Below are 22,159 nucleotides of genomic sequence, written 5' to 3'. Positions count from 1 at the left end.
CTCCTCCCGTTGCGGATGCATCCTAATTCCCGAAGCCTTTCATCTGCTGGCCGTCGCTGAGCTCTTTCAGCTCCAGAAGAAGGAAACAACAATGCCTTCTCTGCAAAACGACACTCATCAGCCATTGTTGCCGCCCAGCGATCCGCCACCGCCACCGTCCTTGACTCGCTCTCTAAGCTCCAAACAGGAATCATCAAACGGCGAGCTCGAAAGTATACTCTCCGACACCACCCTACCTCTACTCCGCCGGGTCCGAGCCGCCACATGGATCGAGCTGAAGCTGCTATTTTTCCTGGCGGCTCCCGCCGTCGTCGTGTATCTGATCAACTACGTCATGTCCATGTCCACCCAGATATTCTCCGGCCACCTTGGTAACCTCGAGCTCGCCGCCGCCTCCCTCGGCAACACCGGCATCCAAGTCTTCGCCTATGGCCTCATGGTACCCCCTTCTCTCACTTTTTTACCGAAACATCAATTAATACTTGAAGAAGATATTTGATTCGGAACTGATGATATTTAGTGAACAGTTGGGTATGGGGAGCGCAGTGGAGACGCTATGTGGGCAAGCATTTGGTGCGAACAAGTACGAAATGTTAGGAGTATATTTGCAGAGATCAGTGATTCTGCTAACTCTAACGGGGATTCTTCTGACCATCATATACGTATTCTCAGAACCTATTTTGTTATTTCTGGGAGAACCTCCGAGAATAGCATCGGCGGCTGCTGTCTTCGTGTACGGTCTCATCCCTCAAATCTTCGCGTACGCCGTCAACTTCCCAATCCAGAAGTTTCTACAAGCTCAGAGCATAGTGGCCCCCAGTGCGTATATATCGTCGGGGACGCTGGTGTTTCATCTGGTGTTGAGCTGGGTGTTCGTGTACAAAATTGGGCTCGGATTATTGGGAGCGTCGTTGGTTCTGAGCTTGTCGTGGTGGATCGTGGTGATAGGTCAGTTTGTGTATATTGTGAAGAGCGAAAAGTGTAAGAACACATGGCAGGGATTCACGGTGCAGGCGTTTTCCGGGCTGCCGGAGTTCTTCAAGTTATCGGCGGCGTCGGCCGTTATGTTGAGTTTGGAAACGTGGTACTTTCAGATTCTGGTCCTGCTTGCTGGTTTGCTGGATCACCCTGAATTGGCTCTCGATTCTCTTTCCATTTGGTGAGTGATATGATATTGTTTTCTTATCATTAAATGATTAATTACGCCTTTAATTACCAACAAACAGTATTAATTTTAACGCTTTGTTAACCTTCACTCTAATCTCGCAATGTCAGTGGAACGTCCGAAAAACAAAACGGAGATGATATAATGATATAAATATATATATATATATATATAATTTCTGTTTTCTTAAGCTATGACACCCCGGCCATCATCATTTATCATTTAACTATATTTTCTGCCTTTTCCTTTCCCACGAATAATATGATTTATCTTGTTTATTTAATTTTTTAATTAATGCATGGAATTTCATTTTATCCGTTCATATATTCTTATATTCTTTCAATATTTAATTTAATATATCAAACATAAGAAATATATTTTTGGGAGAATTGTTATGAAGTCTGAAATAAAGAATATAGTTGTTAAAAAGCTCCAGCAACAATAGAACAACCTATAATTTGATAATTTTTTTTTTAGGACGTTATTGTAATTCTGCTAATATTTTTGGGTTCAAATATTTTGATGTTGAATAGAAGGGAAAATGCCGGAATATTCAAAAGTTGCTATAATATATATAAAATTATAAATGGGATATGTTTGTATGAGTATCTAGTTGCTTGAAAAGTGAAGATATATAGTGATAGAATCAATTGGAAAGCAAAATGCGAGTATGGCCAAGATCTAAAAGATAGACATGTCAGAATGATTTGGTTAAGTACAGTGTGGCTGACTCTTCAAATTGTTGCCGCCTTTCTAATTGATTCCCCAGTGAGTTTGTCTTCTTACTCATTATTCAACAGACCTCCTTGTATTTTTTACAATTTTAGTCATCTCTAGGAAAATCAATATAATTCTGGATTCTTTTATATTATAAAAATTAAATATGGCTTTTCTTTTTGTGTGTGTGTGAGAGAGAGAGAATTTATAGTGTGTGTCTGCGTCAGCCCTTGCGTCCGCTTTCATGAAAGAATCCTGCCCTTGACATATCGCTGTAGAGAGATTCAATTCGATAACGTCTTGTAAGACTGAATAGGTGGGAAGACTGTCTTTTTGCAAGCGCAGCCATGGACCCACCAAATTCACCGTGCGTATCCTTAATTTAAATGGAAACCTTCAAAAACATATACCACCATATCCGGATGGGTGTTCATGATCTCAGTTGGATTCAACGCTGCCGCAAGGTTTAGTTTTTCTCTCTCACACACCTTTACTCATCTGAGTACTTTTGAATATATACATACACATACATGTACTACCTTCGATCCTAATTATAAGATTTTGTTTGTAGTCTACAAATAAGATCTTAATAGTTAGGACTGGAGGTAATATAATAAAAATGGGCTTTGTCGTTTGTATGCTTTTGATATGATATTGAATTGAGTATTGAGTTGTTGTTGTGGCATGCAGTGTGAGAGTGAGCAACGAGCTAGGAGCAAGGAATCCAAAATCAGCAGCGTTTTCAGTGGTGGTTGTGACGTTGATATCCTTCATAATATCTGTAATAGCAGCCATTGTGGTGTTGGCTTTAAGGGATGTGATTAGTTATGCCTTCACAGGGGGCGAGGTTGTCGCCGCCGCTGTTTCTGATCTCTGTCCTCTCCTCGCTCTTGCCATCGTCCTCAACGGCATCCAACCCGTCCTGTCCGGTAACATCATTCATCATTGACAGTAATCCAATCTCACACTAACCATCACTTAATTAAAACCAGTTTAATTATAGCAAATTTACTGACTTGTTACATTATTGAAAATCAATTCCAATATGTACGATGAAGGGGTGGCTGTTGGGTGCGGATGGCAGGCTTTTGTTGCGTATGTGAATGTTGGCTCTTATTATGGAGTTGGCGTTCCATTGGGCTCAGTCCTCGGCTTCTACTTTAAACTTGGTGCTAAGGCATGTTCTCTTGTTCTTCATCCCCCTCGACAACATTACTAAGCAGAGAACTCCCATGAATAATGAAATATTCAAGCGTAAGCTTAATTTGTGCAGGGAATCTGGTTGGGAATGCTGGGTGGAATGTTCATGCAAACAATTATTTTAACGTGGGTCACATTTCGAACGGATTGGAATAAAGAGGTAAAAGAACCCTTTCTCCCCCGTCAAATCACTTTTTCTGTTGATCGAATGACGACGGACAACCAGGCTTTTGCGATTTTCTTTTCTTTTTATTTTTGGGCGAAACAGGCTTTTGGTTTGGTCTAACGGGAAGAACTTTGATCGTAGGTTAATGAAGCGGCTAAGAGGTTGAACAAGTGGTCAGAAAAGAAAGATTCATCTCCCCTGGAGAACTGAGAACGCCTGTTCTGACCTTGAATTCAATTAAGCAGGGCCAATTGTCTCCGGCTCTCCACTTTGAATTTTAGAACTATTTCCAGATTTGGGTCCCCAGCCAGCCAAAACAGAAATATCTGGTATCATCTAACGTCATCATGTAATCATGCACAACATTTTTCATTGTTTCACCTGGGCAAAAGGGTTCAAGTTCTATTTGCTTTTTCCTTTTTCTTAACTTTTGTACCGTTCAACGGTTTAGTGGTTTAGCATTACCCCCCCCCCCCCGGGGGGGTTTTCCTCTTGAGTGAGATAAGCATTACCCCCTTTTTCACAGAAGAAGAAGAGATCTTGGTGTTTTCTTCTGCTGTTTCTCAAATACAGTTCAAAATAACTAGCGTGGGATCGTGGCAATTGTCAACAAAATCCACGCGGTAATACATTTTGCTGTCAGAAAAGAATAAAAAAGCCCCAATTCGATGATTAAGCGCAAAAGCTATCACCAGTTTCTATGATTGCTTTTGAAGCTTCCACCCCAACCAAAACCCAAAAATCCGTTGCTTCTGAAACACTTTATAAATGATACTTGGAATGACCAATAGTACGTCAGAAATTGAACACCATCATTTACAATGCATGCCATGTTCAGTATGTAATCACTCTACAACGATTCGGATGCTTTAAGATCGTGACTATCCATTTAAAAAATAAAGGGACTCTAGCTAATCAATATGAAATTGAAGCAACTGGCATATTTAGTATTTCAAGTAGGGACCAGTGAGGAAGTCTTGGGCACAAACACAAACAAGAAAATGAAGCCGCCGCTGTTACTTTTTCTTTCCTGCTTTTCCTTCCTTTCTTCTTACAACTTCATCAGAATATTTGATACCCTTACCTTTGTATGGCTCTGGGGGTCTCCATCTCCTTACTGAAGCAGCAAACTGGCCAATCTCAGACTTGTCATATCCGCTCACTGTAATTCTGGTGTTATCTTCCACCTTCACCTTGAGGCCATCGGGGATTGCCATCTTGACTGGATGAGAAAATCCAAGATTCAAAATCAAATCTTTCCCTTCTACTGTGGCACGATAACCAACACCAACCAGTTGAAGCTTCTTTTCAAAACCTTTAGATACGCCAACCACCATATTGTCTGTAAGAGTCCTAAACAAATTATATTCCCAGCCAATCAAGAGTCAGATAGATGCATATAAATTTTGGAATCTAATCTGAGAAAAACAGAGAAATTTACATGAGACTAAAATGTGACAGAATGCTCCATTCTACAAAGCTGAATTCCAGCAATTTGCTTATACAAGAAAATTTTATACGTAACACAATCGGATCAATATAACGACATTATGCCAAACTAAAATATATCAAGGATTTAAGCCATTGGCATCCCAAAATTTAAGAGAAAGTGAATGACCAGTGCACTTCAGGAAAATAAAATAGCCCATCTGAATACAATTAGTTCGAATGGTTCTCACGGCTTCAGGCATAACCCTGCTTTGGGACATTATACCTTGTGTTCAATCATTCAAAATAGACAATATCTACAATTATGAAGCAACACGGAAATCAAAATTGTTGGAACATATGCACACAGCATGTGAGGTGGGGGGCCCTTGCTATGGAAGTTTTCAGTGAACAATATCTCCAGCAACCCATCTCCAATACAATTTGTGACATTTCCATTTATTTTTTCCCTTAGGAATTTGTTTTCAGTGCCCGTTTCCCCCACTTATCCGATTATGCAACTTACATAAATGTAGGCAACGGCAAAAACAAGCATTATCTAGCTCCGAAAGTCTTATCATCAGAAGAAAATAACAGAAGTAAATTATTCACAGATTTCAAATTTATATCTATCATGTGCCACAAACAATTTACAAAATTTGAACCAAATATCAAGCGAAATCTCATGTTCTAGGTTCCAATGAGCGTGTAAAGAGAAGAGTTTAGATGTTCAGAAACAAAAACACTAAAACAAATGTGTTTATGGTTCAACAACAAAATATTCTTACATAAACAAGGGTCAGGAGAATGAAGTACCTGAAAAGCCCATGCATTTGATTGGCCCTTCTAGTTTCCACTGCCTTTTTAACCCTTAGAATTCCAGACTCCATCCTATCAAGTATTACTTCTCGAGGGTACGTCAATGCAAGTTCTCCCAACGGGCCCTTCACTTTTAAATCCTGCCCTTCTAATGTGATTGTCACATTTGATGGCACTTCAATTGGTTGCTTCCCAATTCGAGACTCCTTGCATTTTATAGTCTTCCTCAGGAAAGTAACACGAGTAGCAGGAATATGGGAAACACTGATCTTATTTCTCTCACCCAGGAATACAGACTTCAAATTGCTGAAATATGATAGCAAGCAAGATCTCTCAAATTTATGAAATACCTACTAAGGAACTAATTTATCATTAACACAGCTTATCAAAACATGAATACATTAAATAGTAATACAGAAAATCAATACCTAGAAGTGCCAAGAAATAGATATATAATTGGGTTACTTATCTTCTTCAATGTAGCAAAGACCGATTTTAAGTCGCATAGCCTCATTGTAGAAATGTACATATTCAAAGGCCAGTATTGAGATGTATCGGGTAAGGGCAGTAACAGTGGCAACTAACTATACAACATCTTGATTTAAATCCTTCACATTATTGCAAAAACCATGACCCGTCTAGCCACCCAGACTCAAAATTACGAGACGATGGGCAATAATATTTAGAAGCCAAGGACACTGGATAAACAAGATTATTCATCGTGCCCCAATTCACTGGATAGTTGAAACAAGGCTTCGCATCAAGACCAATGAATAGAGAAAATGTAAACATGAGAAGGTAATCCCAAAGTTTCTTGTCATGAACTGAAAGGAAGAAAAACATTGCCGCTAAAGTTGAAGTCGACCTGGTTTGGAAAGAAGAGGTGATTGAGGAAGCCATTGTTACGAGCTCGTCCGCACCCCGGAGTGCGAGGTCCTGAGGAAGAGACCAATCTAATGCAGTGTGAGCGTTATCCACCGGAAAGACTATAATTACCCTCTGGAACCCGTGAAATTTCGATGACTGCCATCGACGCAACAGACCAATTTGGTTGGGCATGGGTCTATTTAACTGTCGGAAGGATTGTCAGCCCAAACGAACGACACAAACCAGAGCCCCAAACTAATTCTCAGTTGTTGGGCTTTCATCTGTTTTTGTTTTCTACTTCTTGTGACCGTTAGCGGGTGAGTCATTACTGCTGGGCCCAAAAAATTGAAGAAGGAACAGGAAAAGAAACCAGACAAAAGAGCCGGAAATGAACATTGAATAAAATCTTAATCTGGCAAAGGAAAGTCGCCGAGTCTTAAGGTCACATGCAGAGTCCAACCTGCGACCTCCTTGTGTGGAATTTTCATGCCATTGTGTTAGAAAGATTATCGCCAATGTATCTTCTTAGTTTGAGGTCAACCACGTGGTTTGCCTTGTACTCTCATGACCCTTTTTTTTGACCTGATGTACCTCTCATGACATGACTTTGGGTGCAGGAGAGAATAGAATGAAATTATAGAAATTATATTATGTGATAATCAAACAACCAATAACAAGGACTTGATGGCCTAGAAGCATCGTCGGAGCACTGGATGAGGGCTCAATCTTGGAAATTTAGAGAGCCGACCTGAGCTGACAAAGGGGGCAGAAAAAAACAAAGGACATGCCTAAATAGTAAATACAAACATATAGCTGGGAAAATAGAATGCTCTGGGAATGGCGGACAAAGACAATTTGACTTTTACTGGCAGTTGAATTGCGGGTAGCATTGGAAAACGTGGAAGATAATCACTGGGGAATCCCCCAGCAGCCCAGAGTGCTTCATACCCATACAATATGAATGCGCAATCTCGCTAATATGTGTCAGCTGCCTTCATCCCTATGTGAGCCACGCCATTCACATGTCCCGCAGCAGCGTTGCTTTTGTTTCCCGAAACTCACAAGTTCCAATCTTACATGATTATTTTGAACATTCATATTTTATAGTTTAATCATTTCTTTCAAGTACTTTGTTTTCATCCCAAATGTAAAACCCTAAAGTATAATTTTCCCCCCGAGTTATATTTACTGGTTATACATATTAGAGGAATTTTTAACAATAAAAATAATAGTCCAAAAAGAGTATTTTAGAAAAAAAAATAATACATATTTTTAGTAAATAGCTAATTTTATAATACTTATAAATCATTTATTTAATCTGATTTATATATTTAAAATTGAAAAAAGTGTTTTTTTCCCTTCTTGAAATGTTGACTTCGGTGATCGGCTTGGTACTTTCTAATATTAGTATTTAATAATATTTTAATTATAAATCCAGATGAAACCAAAAAAAAAAGGCATGATTATATATGATTGAAAAATTTGACATAATAAATATAAGAAACTTAACCTAATTTTTTTGTTCATAATTTAAATAGCTGCAGTTTCAGAAGCGCAGCCAGACCATTCTTAATTATTCTGTTTAGTTGTGGATGACTGGCGGACCGTAGATGTCTAAATTTTTCTTTAAAAATTTTATTTGTGGTCACGTGGATTCTCACCGTTCATTTCATTTTGTTTTTCCCCGCCTGCTTCAGTGCTTTATACATATTTATCTCCCATATCTCTATTTAAAATAAATATTAAATAATAATAATAATGTTAAAAAATTGGGAAAAAGATTATTCCTGAGTGATCACATTGTCAAGGATAATCACGCAGCAAAAGAAAAGAAACGAAAAGACGCCAAAATATGAAAGCAAACAAGAGATGAAAAGATGCCAAAGCACTAATGGTTGAAGTGGCAGCTAAAGTATAGCCACTGGTTTTTGGTCTTCGAACAAAATTATAATCATCCCAAAAGGAAAAAAAAAAAAATCTCAAAAGATGCAATCATTATAGTCGTTTGCTCTTCGCCGTGATGATGGTGTCATATTAAACTAAATAGTAAGATTTTTTTTTTGGGCCAACTAAGAGGAAAATTCAATTTACATATGCACTCATAAGGAACTACCGTGTGAAATATTTAACGCGAGCATTTTAGAGTGGATTTTAAATTTGTTATTGCATGTTAAAGAAATTTAATTATATTTCTTTATCAGCAGATGTGTGGTTGCCAAAAAATAAATAAATAAATAAGATAAAGCATATACTCCTCCGGTCCTAATTATAAGACCCAATTGACTTATTTGAGGAGATTAAGGAAATAGGTTAAATTGGTTATTTATAATAAATAAGTGTTGTCATTCCTAAAATATCCTTATTAATTAAGTATATTGGCTAAAACTATCATTATTAGAAGGATTATCTTGGAAAAAATGCATAAATATAAAAGACAAAATGAATTGGGGTCTTATAATTAGGACCAAATAAAAAGTCAAATGGGATCTTATAATAAGGATCAGAGGAGTATTATATAAAGCCATGAGATGAACACGTGTAATCAGACGAGGATTCGTACAGCTGATATGGTCCGAATCTTTGGTTGGATCTGAGTGTTTGAAGCATAAATGCATCGCGTGGCTTTGTGGTTAGTGTGGACTCCAGAGCTTGTTGCTGTCCATTCCCATTATAAATGGGTATGGATTCCAACTATATTTTCTCAACTAATACTCCCTCCGTTTCTTATTATAAGAGACATTTGACGCTTATAGTATGTTCCTAAATATAAGAGACACTTAAAAGTTGTCTCTACTTTTTTGTGTTGATTTCCTATTTTACCCATATTTATTATCTCCAACTCACACTCTCTCTCCTTTCCACTTCTCTTTCTTTTAAGAATTTACTATTGTTCTCTTTCATGCTCTCTCTCCTTATTAATGAGGGCATTTTTGGAAAAAAATTATACTTTTTGCACATTAATTATTCTTAACTAATTTTAACTGTTTTTTTGATCAACGTAATTCGGTTATTCGTCTCTTATAATAAGGAACGGAGGGAGTATATTAAAACAATTAACGTCGTTTAAAATAAAAACATAGCAGCAATTTCTATATTAGTATATAGGTTCGAAGCCCTGTATTTTTCTCATAAATTTTGATGTAATTAAAATGAGAGAAAGACACTCGTTGGCAAAAAAAAAAAAGAAAAAAGAGAAAGATACTCATGAACCATGAGATAAAAAGACATTAATAGCAACTATGGCTATGTTTGGATTGCAGTTCCAAACTGTAGTTGTGCCTTGGAATCTGTGAAACTGAGGTTGTAAACTGAGTTGGACCAAAACTGTTGTTTGGCTGGGCTAACTTTTCCAACCAACTTCTGGCTTTCAACCTCAGTTAGACTCAACGGAGAAAAATCTAACTTTTCAAACTGTAGTTTCAAACGGTGATTACTAAAAATGAGCATCCCAGATTTACCCTCACATTTTTCTCTCTGCCTCATCTCCTTCTTTAGCATAATAAGTTTTTATTTAGACCAAATAAATTTTAATTTATATTCATGTTTGTCTATTATGTATATTTAATTAATTATCTACAATGTGTTTTCAACTTTTCTTCATAACAAATATTTTTATTTCATAATTTCACAATTAAACTATTTATATTTTATCATAATAATTTTATATGTTTTTTTAACCTATTATCACATTAAAAACATAAAAAATTAAAAACTACTATTTAATAAAGTTCATGCCCTTTTTAGTCATTTTACAACTAAACTAACTTTTTCATTCATCATCCAAACAACTTTCAGCTTTTTCAACTGACTTTTCAAAAGCACCTATCCAAACATACTCTAACTGACTTTTACTCTAACTTCAGTTACAAAAGTCAGTTGAGCTAGAAGTCAGTTTTGCCCAACGCCAATCCAAACATACCCTATAATGTTGGAAAACTAAAAATTATCTGAAAAGATATAATTCTAAATATAGCAAGGGAAAATGACAGATAAAGAAGGCTGAAATAATAAAATGCCAGAATGGGAAGCTAAGCAAATGTATTACCAGATAGGGAAGTGTTGCCTGATTTGGGATTATGCAAATGTTGCACAATTACAAAACAGCCCCTGTCAGTCAGCGTTTGAAAGCGGAGAGAGAGAAGGCGCGCACGAACACTCCTGCACTGACCGTCGTGCTTCCCGGTTTCTCGCTTCCACCATCCCCATTGTTGCCCTAAAAACGCCGGCAAGCTGGACAGTTGAGGACCCCGAAATAGTGTGTGCGTAAGAGAGCAGAGGAGTTGGAAGTGGAAGGGCGTGCTGTTCGAAGGGCGAACGTGGTCGCGTCTGACTGATTGTGTGGAAAGACGAAGGTTGGCGCACGGTGATTCACCATTGCAGTTAACAAGCATCAACAGCATTCCAGTGAGGTAAGTTCAGGCATTTAAGTTTCGTGCTGTGGTCGACGTTTCTGGGTGAGTCTGGGAATCAATGATTGGGCAATATTTAGATATGACGCGATGAAGTTTGTGAATGACAGGAATGGCGATTAAGGGTTTATGCTGAGTCGCTGTGGCAAGCTATTCTGTTTTTAATAACGTAGTTGAGAACTGGAAAAATGGGTTTTGAAATCAGTAGGAAAATTGTCTGATTGACTGGAAAAATTATATGAACAACTGGAAATGACAATAACATACTGGTAAATGACTATGATCGAACCTAAAATGACCATATTCATAGTAATGACCTTACTGTCTGAATGAGTGGAAAGATTATATGAATAAACTAGAAATGACAATACCAAACTGGTAAATGACTATGAAGGAACTTGAAATGACCATATTCATAGTAATGACCTTACTGTCAGACTGTAATGGCCATGTTGGTAATGACAATGAATTAAGTGGGAATGACCATATTCATAGTAATGACCTAACTGTTAGTCTGTAATGGGCATATTGGTAATGACAATAAGTTAACTGGAAACGACCATATTCATACCAGCATCCTTACTGTCACTCTGTAATGGCCATATTGTAAATGACAATGAATTAATTGGAAATGACCATATTCATAGTACTGACCTAACTGTTAGTCTGTAATGGGCATATTGGTAATGACAATAAATTAACTGGAAACGACCATATTCATACCAGCATCCTTACTGTCACTCTGTAATGGCCATATTGTAAATGACAATGAATTAATTGGAAATGACCATAACGAATCTGGAAAGAACTAGATGTGTAGTAAATGTATTAAAATTATGATTTAATGATGGTACCTTGATGACTTTGCAGAACTATACGAGATGGTGTTGGAAGAAGGGAAGGGTCCACAAGCAAAGGAGTCCACAGTGGGCTTGTGTTGTTCAGAAGGGAGTATATGGCTAAACGAGGTGAGAAGTGTAAAAACGCAAGAGAAGAAAAAATTGAAGTGGGGAAGGCATGGAGGGCCCTGAGTGAAGAAGAGAAAGATAGGTATAATGAGAGGGCAAGGAAAACGAAGCCACAGAAAGGTGAGAAGAAGAAGTATGATGTTCCCTTGTACACCCGGTGCTCATTGCCCGGATTTCTATCATTGGCTGAATATGTGAAGAAGAACAGGCGGTTGAGGCAGAAAGTTCAGAGGATGGGATTTGGGAACTTGCTTAATGTGAATGTGAAGCAACTTCCACGTGATCTACTTGTGTCATTGTTGAGATGCTATGACCCACCAACGCATTTTTTGACCATTAGAGGGCAAGGGCAGGCAATTGAGGCAAAAGATGCGCATGAGTTTCTAGGTGTACCTGACAGTGGGGAGGAAGTGAAATCTGATGTTAGTGAGGATGACCCGGAATACAAGAGGTTGAAGGACACTTATTGGAAGGTTCCATTTACCCAGATACTGAAGAGGATATTATCTGGGGAAGAAAGCGACAATTTTGAGTTCCTATTTATGCTTTATACAGTTGGAGCTTTTCTATGTCCTGGGTCAAGCACAACTGTACATATACGTTTGTTGAAAGTGATGCGTCACACGATGAATGGGTTTTGGAAATATGATTGGTCAACGTACATAATCAAGAACCTGTGGAAGGAAATGGGAGACTTTGTGAAGATGACAAAGAAGAAGAAGAAAGGAACCTGCAATGTTGGAGGGTGTCTTTATTTGCTGCTGGTAAGTCAATATTTTTCTTATGGTTCACTATATTTTTGTCTTTTGTTATTGTTGCAGAAGTGTGACCTATCTTTATTTGGTTTTGCAGCTGTATTTTGTTGAGCGTTTCCCGCTGGGATTGTCTGTTGACCGGGGTTCAACAAGCGCCATTGAATATTGGACCGAGGAGAAGATAAAGGAGAGGGTGGAGAAAGAGAGAGGCAGCAGCATGGGAATATTGCATGGAAGCAGTGGCAGCGAGGTATACTCAGCAGGACATGAGGACAGTCCAATTTTGCAGTCTTTAGATCCGGTATGTGGGAACTTAGAAAATATACGTGACCTGAGTTTAAGTCAGTCTATTAGCAAGGTTGATACTTGAGATGACAAGACTTTATTTAGAAATGACCAGTGAGATACTGGCATTTGATAACAGTGAACAATTTTTTTGATATCTTCATTTACTGTGTATGCAGGCATTGAAGGAGTTGAGGGCTCGTTTTGTGAAGAAGCTTGAAGAAAGCCAGAGGACGTTAATGAAGGCTCTTGATGATGAGCTACTCAAACTGCAGATTGGATTGAACGCCAAAGTTAAGGGGATGGGGAATGAGAATGCCACTGCTAAAGAAGGGGTTGAAACAGTTGGTGATGCAGCTGGTAACGATGCTGAAGAAGCTGATGATGTTGACCGAGTGGTGGAGGAGATTGCAAGAGAGGTTGCAGCGGGAAGTGCAGATGAGGAACTTGATGAGGATGAAACCAGCAAAGGAGATGATGAGAAGGATGAGGATGAGGATGAAGAACAACATGACCTTCATGACAGGGAAGTCAGTGATGATTACATGGTTGAGGAGGTGGAAGAAGAGGGTGACCGTGATGGTCATGGAGGTGATGACGACGACGATGAGGATGAGGAGGAAGATGACCATGATGACAGGGAAGGAGGTCATGTGGTTGATGAGGAGGAAGATGACCATGATGACATGGAAGTCAGTCATGATTATGTGGTTGAGGAGGCCGAAGATGATGATAAGGAGGTTCGGGATTCAGATGATGAGGGTGAGGAAGCTACACATGTACTGACAATGACCCCTACCAATGTTCCTTTGCTGTTGGATCGAGAATGGGTGAGCAGTGACAGTGGGGAGGAAGGAGGGCCTGAAAAATCGATTGACCTTAGGAGGTCAACAAGGGCAAAGAGTTCCACAATTAAATCTCCGTGGATAGAATTCAAGGCAGCTCCGAGGACGAAGAGGCCAAAGGAGGAAAGTGACATCTTTTTCACTTTAATATCCCGTAGACCCAAGGGAGAGGAAGAGGGGAATATGTAAGTATATCCGTAGCTAGTGTTTTGTTTTTAAATGACACAGTGTGCCCTGAAAATGACAGCAATAGGATTGAAAATGACAATAACATACATGGGAATGACAAGTATTGATGTCCCCAACACCATACTTTCTGTCACTGACATCTGACAATGTTTGCAGGACTGTCATCAAAATGTTTGATGAAGATATAGACCGACAACAGCTGTTTTCCCTGGGTGGAGTGAACAGAGTAAATAACAGGGTATTTTAGAATGCTCTGTCCCTGCACCCACGATTATGTTTGATAATGTTTGGTGAGATTATTGTACCAGAATGACGTTTTCACTTGTGTTCTGTAGGTGCTTAATTTGGTGTGCAAGGCAGTGATGGAGGACATGAAGGCAGAGTTGGGGCCAGGGAAGAGGCACATTTTCGATGTTGATTTCATGGTGAGGTTGCATAATTCCAAATGCAAATACCAATGACAGCAATTGAATTGGAAATGACTTGTTCTCTGTTAATGGATTAACAATTTCATGTCATGCAGAACATGATGGCACATGATCCAACCTGGAAAGCCCAAAAATATAAGAAGCTCTTTCTTCCTGAGTTCGTTGGCTACAACTTAGCTGAATGTGATTTCATAATTGGTCCTGCTCTTGTTGGCCAACACTGGTTTTGCGTTGCCATTCAGCCTAGCACATTGGATTTCCACGTAATAGACTCCATGAGGAACCATTTCGGAACCAAGGACAGAAAGCAGAAGAAGAAGGTTGTCATCAAAGACCCAGTGGAAATGGCTGTGGATGATTGTGTAAGAAAAAACTCATTATCTTTACCCTAGTTTTTGAACTTGGAAAATCATTAAACTTTCTATGTTGGTCCTGAATGTTGTTGCAGAGGAAGAGGCTCAATATTATACTGGACTTGGTCAAGCCAGGATTGGTTGGGAAAAAGCCAATGTCTCCCATGATATTTGCAGCAGTTCCCCAGCAGAATAACCTGTCAGTTTTGTCAAATTCGATTTCTGTGGGGTAAATGCACATGTCAGATGTGTTAACTAACTGTGCTGATATTGTTGCGTCCACAGGAGGGATTGTGGGGTGCACTGCATGATGTGGCTGAGAAGATGGGAACCTGGTGTGACCCTTACCTACACAGAGGAAGAAGTTGCTGGCTTTCGTCGTGACCTGACATGGTGGTTGGTCAATCATGAACAGAATGAAAAACGTGACGAGGCATTGGCCCTTATTCGACGACCACAACCAACCAAGAGCACAAAGTCCAAGAAAAGGCGTCGGTCTTAGGTGTCTCGATGTTAGGGTCATAATTCACTTGTCCTCTGTTAGATTGCTGTATGTAATGTGCATTGTAGGCTGACCAAAAATTTACTGTGTATTGTTATGGTTAACAGAGATTGGTGTCCATAAATGTATGATAGTTGAGAACCATGATGCCAATTTATTCCCCAGTGACATGAATGAATCTGGTTTTAACCACACAAAAACAGATGATGACAACAACCCCATTGGACATGTGCTATTGGTTTTCATTTTTTGTTCAGGTCACTAAATTTTACTTCAATATATCCTGTTGGTATCCAACAGAAAATGACACGAAGTGAAGCGAATATGACAGCGATAATGACAAGGATCACCTGGTCTGATTTTACAACATCAGTTCAACACGGCTGTCAGCTTATGCTGATAGCATCACTGCCAATGACCAGAACAAATTTAAAAATGACACGAAGTGAAGCGAATATGACAGCGATAATGACAAGGATCACCTGGTCTGATTTTACAACATCAGTTCAACACGGCTGTCAGCTTATGCTGATAGCATCACTGCCAATGACCAGAACAAATTTAAAAATGACACGAAGTGAAGCGAATATGACAGCGATAATGACAAGGATCACCTGGTCTGATTTTACAACATCAGTTCAACACGGCTGTCAGCTTATGCTGATAGCATCACTGCCAATGACCAGAACAAATTTAAAAATGACAACAAGTAATGCGCCATTAACAAAAGCTAACATCCCCATAACAGTAACTTCCTTTCATGTATTCAACAAGTGGACATTAAGATACTAGCCACACTTAATGCTCCGTTATCACTGAAATAACTATCAGCTTACTTACAAAAAATGTCTCCACCTAGCTCCTAACTACAACCCCAGTCCCAAAAAAGTTGACAAGGGCGGAGCATACAACTATGTACACCAAAAAATGACCCATCCCCACTGTACTCGAAACTTCATGATGGGTTAGGATTTCTGCAATTCCTCCTTGTGTGTCCAGGCTGGTGGCATCTTCCACAGTGGTATATCCGTTTGTTCTGGAACTGTGATTCATCCCTGTTTACTTTTGGCCTTCCTGGTGGTCGGGATGTCATGGGAGGTAGCAAGAAAACTTGCTCACTGACATTTTCTATTCTATAGTAGTCATTTGGGTGAGGCATGTCTGTTGTTACCACAGGAATCATACTGCGAGCATAGATCTTTTCTTGTGATGACTTTTTATAGCAATTATCAATATAATCATAAACATTGCCGTGCACAATCTTGATGGCAGCACAAGCATGGGAACAAGGGATCCCCGTCATTTGCCAAGATCTGCAACTGCATTGGTGTAGTCCAAGATCAACCCGATGGTCTCCACGTGATGTTGTCACCTTCACTCTTCCCCCACCATAATTTTCAGCATACATATGGTCAGACCCAGCCACCATATCCAGCACCTTACTCTCTATATTTGGACCAACGCAATTCTTCCATTTGGTCATACCCACATAGGAGGCATGCAGCTTTCTTGCAACTTTATCTCGGTGCTCATAGATCAATTGGGGTACAGTATGCTTTCTCTCATTCACCATCCATGCATTGAATGATTCTGCTATATTGGTTGTAATATTGTCCCATCTTTTATATGGGAACCTACTTTTAGCCCACCTATCTACATCCCCATGATGAATAAGCCAATCAAATAGCCTTGGAGAAAAGGATCTCATGTCATCCATTGCTGCCTCAAATTTCTCATCCGTCCTTGCGTATGCAATTTTATCCAATAAATATAGTGCATCCTCCTTTGATCGGCCATTTGTCCTTGTTTGCCCCTTATTCATTTTCATAACTTCTGAACTAAAATTCTCCTTGATGTGTCTATAACAAAAGGCATGCCTTTGACCCCCAAAGATTGATGCCACTCCTCCGATGATAGCATTGTGTCGATCTGATACAATCGTTACTTCCACAGAACCCAGGATTTTTTTTATCATATAGAAAAACCACGTCCAGTCATCTAGTGTTTCTCCCTTCACAATTGCAATTGCAAATGGCAGCAGCTCGTTATCTGCATCATAAGCTGAAGCTGACAACATTGTCCCCTTGTATGGTCCGCTTAAGTGAGTTCCATCAACATACATAATATGCCTCGCGCCACCCAAGAAACCCTCAATGCATGCCCCGTAAGCAATGAAAACACGCTCAAACCGGTTCCCAATAGCAGTCCATTCAGCCACTGATTTTTCATCTGTTTCCTTTATCCTTTCGCATAGCCATGGTATGAGCATGTATGATTGTTCAGGCCTGCCATATATGTCTTCCAGTGACTTCTCTCTTGCTCTATAAGCCTGTTTATATGTTAGATCAATCCCATACTCTCGTTTCAACCTCTTCCTTATCTCAGAAGTGCGCTTGTCTGCATGATCCCTCATCTCATCAATTATTATTGATGAGTTCAAACTAGCTCTTCCACTATGCATCACGTCCAAGCTATCTTGGGCAGAATGAACATGCCGGTTTATAAATGTCGTCACTCGTAGCACATCACAACTCTTCCCCACATGATTTGCACATAGCTTCCATGGACAACCCTCAACTTTACACCTTATCGACATGAATTCCTTGCTATTCCTCATATACTTGGCCACAAACTTGTTTGCAAGTGCAAACTTGTATACAGACACCCGAAATACATCTGCACTAGGAAAACGTTGGCCCACTCCTGTTAAAAGTCCCCTCCATTCCGCATGAACCATCTCACTACCATCCGTATCTTCAGCTCCGATAGATTTATCCACATTAGGGGGCCCACTTATTTCATCATTGTCACATTCACGAGCATTTTCTTCACTGAGCCAGCCATAATCACAACACAAACTAATGGGAGACGCATCCAGTTCAGTTTGCTGTGACATGCCCATGAATCTCTCTGTTCTGCATTCATAATGACAAGACTCGTTAACACAAATGACAAGAAGAAATTCATAAATGACAACAAATAGTTAGGACAAACTTCCACTTACATTTCTACATTGTCCCTTGGTTGGGGACCCACTTGTCTTTTTTCGGCCACATACACATGACCGCTGTTCCCATTGTATTGAAAGAGGTTATACATTTCAGCATTGTCATGAAGGTCAATCAATGTCTTCTCATCAAAGGCCACTGTGTACTTAATGTCATAATTTCTTCCATCGCCACCAATCCACTCAGATATCATTAGCCTCAATTCATCAAGTGTCAGCCCATCCTTAATGCTTCTTAACCTCACGCCACCTCCATTATATCTCACTTCACCTTCACCATTTGTCACAAATTTCCCCCCCACATGAAAATAACAGAACAGCTCCTTCCCACAAGATGACCCAGCTTCGAAATTCATTTATCTTCATTACCTGCACTGATAACATAACAGAAGTCGAATGATTATATGACTTAATACCATCATCATCAACTTACACGACCAACTTAGGGTTTGACACATTCATGCTTATAATTTGCAACAAAACAATCATTTCTTTCCTGTCCACACTAATGCTTCGTTTTCTCAGAATCAATCCACTCCATTATTCGAATCTCCCTCCAACATTGTCCATTTATCTGACACTAATCACTCTAACCCACTTGTGACGCCATCAAACCCCTCTCCCTCAGTGTTTTTCCTTCCCCGTGCATTCACCCTCTGATCACCGTCCTTCCCCCCACACTTTCTATATACCCACGCCGTCTCCATGCTTCGCCACCCTCTCCACCTCAAAACCATCCCCACATCGACGACATTGCCATCCAACGGGAAGAGGAAAATCAACCGGCGCATAAAGGAGAGGGACAAAAGACACAGGCGAACAATATAGTCACTGGATACTAACCTCGCTTCCGTCGTTCAGTTGTTGCTTCGCGCGTTCATGCTCCCACGTTCGTGGTCCCTCCCAACTTTTTCCTCCAGCTCCCGCCACAACTTCCACACTTCCACCGGTCACTTTTTCGGTTTGCATATGAGGGGCTGTTTTGTAATTGTGCAACATTTGCATAATCCCAAATCAGGCAACACTTCCCTATCTGGTAATACATTTGCTTAGCTTCCCATTCTGGCATTTTATTATTTCAGCCTTCTTTATCTGTCATTTTCCCATATAGCAATGTATTGGTTCTAGATAACTTGTGAAAAAATCACACGCTCGCGCACGTGCATTTACTTTTTAAACAAAGTATATTTAACGCAGCTCTTGGATCTTTCGGCTGTCCTGCGAACGCTATTTTTATTATATTTTTTCTGGCTATTTCTTATGCATTAGTTACAGCATACTGCTGGTAAAAAAAAAAAGGTTACAGCATACTTTCATGAACATAGAGAGTTGTGCTTTGATGTGAGCATGGGCATATATTTCTTTCTGTTATTAGAAGGCTTATCCATTGTCCCATTAAAGTTCAGGGGTGGTTAGATTATTAAATTTGTTTGAAAATAAAAATTTAAATTTATTGATACTTAAACTTCGAAGTGAAAAAAAATTAAGGCTATTGTTAGCCCTTATAATTTGATCGAATTTTGATTCTAATTTATGTAGAGTTTCAAATCATTAGTTTGGGTTTTATGGTTTCATAAGGATTGGGCTTGTGATCAAAATTAAAACTCACTAAAAAATATACGGATCATTTGTTAAACTTAGAACAGATTCTTATGAAATTAAAGAGATCAAAACTAAATTTCTATCAAAATATAAGAACTAATAACCATATTAAAAAAATTATACTCTTCTGGTTCTTAATATAAGATCTATTTAACTAATTTGATTAGATTAAAGAAGTTAGGTAAGTTGGTTGATTATAAGAAATATAACATATTTTTCTAAAAACCCATAATCATTTTTTTTATAGCCTCCATCCCTCCCTACTTGATTATATTGAGAGAGTATCTATAAGGGTAATTTAGAAAAAATTGATAAATTAAGAAATGGGTCATATATTTAATACTAAAATCGACTTAACAATTAGATCTTATATTAAGGATCGAGGGAGTATCAAATTCTAAATTCTAAATAAGACCAATTTAAATGTGAATTTGTTTGATTATTTAAATTTTTTTTTTTATTTTTATCCTCAAATCATTACACATCTCTCTCTCTCTCTCTCTTTTAATTCTCTCCCACCTCTTTTTTTTTTTTTACTCATTCTCTCTTCCATTTATCCTCTCTATAAATAAGTATATTTTAGAAAAATAAGTTATGGTTTTTTTCCATATTTATTACTAAAATATATTTTAAGTTGAAGGATTGGATTTTAAGGAGAGAAGATGAGACCGAGATACTGGCGATGGCGTCTTTGTATCCAGCAAATGAACGGTTATGATGATGGCGGCTTTGACAACAGAAGGAGATATGAGGGAATATTTTGTGTTTGCTGATTTATGTTTTCTTTCTAAAAACTTCAATCATTTTTGTGAAATTTTTAGCATTCAAATTCTTTCTTTCCTTTTTAAACAGTGTTTGCGTAACAATGTCATTTGTCCTATTAATAATTTGCCGAAAAGGCACGTACTGTTGCTGGAGACGGCCCCACCTTCAAAATTAAAAACAAAACTTCTCAAAAAATTCTCATATTGCCGACGCCGTCATGTCGTCTTTCTTTAGATTCGGCATCCTGTGGCGGTGCCATGCCATGCCAGCATCGAATATATATATGTAATGTAACTTTGCAAGCGCCCTGTTTAGTTTTCTATATCAAACGACACTTAAATTAGTTGATACAGTATTTGTTTGTCAATTTAATTTCTTTTTTATCTTTCTTTTTTAAAATAAATTAAAATATCAAACCCTGGCCTTCTAGTTTTAATTGGCCACTTTCATGTGTTTCTAAAATACTTATTCATATCTATAATTTTTTTTTATTTTATACCGTAACAACAATAAGTCTTATTTCACTAAATAGGGTTAGTTACATGAATTACACCACATCACTGTGTTCTATCAACTTCTTTTTTATTTTATGCATATTGAAATGTTTTTTTACATCTTTCCTTTGCTTGTAATCGTAATAACATAAAACGTTGGGCATGTTAAAGCAACATTGTTGTTGTTGTTGTTCTTGCTATTCCAAAAACAAAAATTTGACTCAAAAGCAAATTGTTATCAAAACTTAACGGTCAACTTCTTATCCCGAAAAGTCAAGTGTCCGTTATGTGATTTGTCACAGGCCCGTAAGCAGATGTTTTTCTCATGAAGGTGGGCTAGAAAATATTAATAAAAAATAAACATATACATAACATAAACTTTTTATATTTTTTTTTGGGTGACATGTACATAAACTATATTTCAAATACAGAAATAGTAGGATGGATTAAAAAAAATACAGAAATAGTAGGGAGCATACATGTGGCCCCTTGAGTTTACTAAAAACAAAAAAAATACCATAGCATCAAGACTCCGAAGTGGAGATCAAGATAGACTTCCCCACAACTTTCATAGCAGTGAAATTTTTTTCTCCCCAAAACATTTCATTTTTATCAATGTGAAAATAAAACACTTCGAAAAACCTATTCATTATGACAACCTATCACACCAAGACCCTACCAGAGTGAAGGCTATCATTTCAAATTATAAAGGTCAGCGAATTAGTTCAAGATATTTAAACAAAGATATTTTTTTTATAACATTTAAATAAAGACATTTTAATATGTATTTTGTGGGGGAAAAAATGGGAAGGCACTAACGATTGATTCCCACGTGCTACACACTTAACGCAGAGCCAACTTGCAAATATAGCTCTAACGGGTAAGATTCTGCAGGTGCAGAGAGTCGCTTCTTCTCATTGGAGCAAAGTTGAATCTCCGATGGGGTGGGGTCTTGCCTCTTACCATTCAACCAATGTTTGTCTCTGTCTCTCTCTCCCTCTCCTTCTCCTCCGCCCCATTTCTATTTGCGTCACTGCCCTGTTCATAACAGCCATCATTATCGCCGTTTATAACACGTTCGAGAATAGAAAATTGAATAAATAAGAGCAAAAATATCTATCCTCGAATTTTTGAGTTTTTCTATCCCAAAAACCTGTATGCATCTCGCTTGTGCTGAAAACTCTCATAAGTTGGC

General features: G+C 38.5%; 4 protein-coding genes across 5 annotated transcripts; 2 read left to right on the top strand and 2 right to left on the bottom strand.

Annotated features, from left to right (window-relative positions):
* Positions 1-3,858, top strand: LOC114711532 (protein DETOXIFICATION 40). The gene is made up of 7 exons (XM_028895941.1): positions 1-439; positions 528-1,159; positions 2,290-2,346; positions 2,573-2,811; positions 2,941-3,059; positions 3,156-3,242; positions 3,390-3,858. The coding sequence occupies exons 1-7, from the start codon at positions 92-94 to the stop codon at positions 3,456-3,458; spliced, it is 1,551 nt and encodes a 516-aa protein (XP_028751774.1). The 5' UTR covers positions 1-91; the 3' UTR covers positions 3,459-3,858.
* Positions 3,859-3,990: 132 nt separating this feature from the next.
* On the bottom strand, positions 3,991-6,461 carry LOC114711531 (50S ribosomal protein L6, chloroplastic-like). The gene is made up of 3 exons (XM_028895940.1): positions 6,361-6,461; positions 5,493-5,801; positions 3,991-4,601 (listed from the first exon to the last, which is right to left on the bottom strand). Exons 1-3 carry the CDS (start codon positions 6,393-6,395, stop codon positions 4,265-4,267), a joined length of 681 nt encoding a protein of 226 aa, XP_028751773.1. The 5' UTR covers positions 6,396-6,461; the 3' UTR covers positions 3,991-4,264.
* A 4,400-nt stretch (positions 6,462-10,861) lies between these two features.
* LOC114711529 (uncharacterized) lies at positions 10,862-13,813 on the top strand. The gene is made up of 5 exons (XM_028895939.1): positions 10,862-10,866; positions 11,642-12,503; positions 12,592-12,795; positions 12,959-13,370; positions 13,506-13,813. Exons 1-5 carry the CDS (start codon positions 10,862-10,864, stop codon positions 13,811-13,813), a joined length of 1,791 nt encoding a protein of 596 aa, XP_028751772.1.
* Positions 13,814-15,950: 2,137 nt separating this feature from the next.
* LOC114711534 (uncharacterized) lies at positions 15,951-19,023 on the bottom strand. 2 transcript variants are annotated; one of them, XM_028895942.1, is made up of 3 exons: positions 18,947-19,023; positions 18,101-18,477; positions 15,951-18,011 (listed from the first exon to the last, which is right to left on the bottom strand). In XM_028895942.1, the coding sequence occupies exons 2-3, from the start codon at positions 18,457-18,459 to the stop codon at positions 16,052-16,054; spliced, it is 2,319 nt and encodes a 772-aa protein (XP_028751775.1). In that variant the 5' UTR covers positions 18,460-18,477; positions 18,947-19,023; the 3' UTR covers positions 15,951-16,051. The 2 variants fall into 2 exon arrangements, with proteins under 2 accessions (XP_028751775.1, XP_028751776.1); XM_028895943.1 differs by having other exon boundaries at positions 18,101-18,472; positions 18,947-19,009.
* Positions 19,024-22,159: the final 3,136 nt, after the last annotated feature.

This window comes from Neltuma alba, unplaced genomic scaffold, assembly GCF_004799145.2.
Source record: "Neltuma alba isolate B1F8T4 unplaced genomic scaffold, ASM479914v2 tig00011293_pilon, whole genome shotgun sequence".
Taxonomy (NCBI): Eukaryota; Viridiplantae; Streptophyta; class Magnoliopsida; order Fabales; family Fabaceae; genus Neltuma; species Neltuma alba.
The sequence above is the reverse complement of the archived record's forward strand: the minus strand, read 5'-3'. Positions and strand labels throughout refer to the sequence as shown.

Excerpts from the sequence above, each read along its gene's own strand:
- LOC114711534 (XM_028895942.1), bottom strand. The coding sequence starts at position 18,459 with ATGAATTTCGAAGCTGGGTCATCTTGTGGGAAGGAGCTGTTCTGTTAT. Across the intron at positions 18,012-18,100 it reads CCAAGGGACAATGTAGAAAT|AACAGAGAGATTCATGGGCA; the intron begins GTAAGTGGAAGT and ends TTATGAATGCAG.
- LOC114711531 (XM_028895940.1), bottom strand. The coding sequence starts at position 6,395 with ATGGCTTCCTCAATCACCTCTTCTTTCCAAACCAG. Across the intron at positions 5,802-6,360 it reads ACCTCTTCTTTCCAAACCAG|CAATTTGAAGTCTGTATTCC; the intron begins GTCGACTTCAAC and ends ATCATATTTCAG. Across the intron at positions 4,602-5,492 it reads CAAATGCATGGGCTTTTCAG|GACTCTTACAGACAATATGG; the intron begins GTACTTCATTCT and ends TAATTTGTTTAG.
- LOC114711532 (XM_028895941.1), top strand. The coding sequence starts at position 92 with ATGCCTTCTCTGCAAAACGACACTCATCAGCCATTGTTGCCGCCCAGC. Across the intron at positions 3,060-3,155 it reads ACTTTAAACTTGGTGCTAAG|GGAATCTGGTTGGGAATGCT; the intron begins GCATGTTCTCTT and ends TAATTTGTGCAG. Across the intron at positions 3,243-3,389 it reads GAACGGATTGGAATAAAGAG|GTTAATGAAGCGGCTAAGAG; the intron begins GTAAAAGAACCC and ends CTTTGATCGTAG.
- LOC114711529 (XM_028895939.1), top strand. Across the intron at positions 12,796-12,958 it reads TTTTGCAGTCTTTAGATCCG|GCATTGAAGGAGTTGAGGGC; the intron begins GTATGTGGGAAC and ends CTGTGTATGCAG. Across the intron at positions 13,371-13,505 it reads TGACCGTGATGGTCATGGAG|ATGATGATAAGGAGGTTCGG; the intron begins GTGATGACGACG and ends AGGAGGCCGAAG.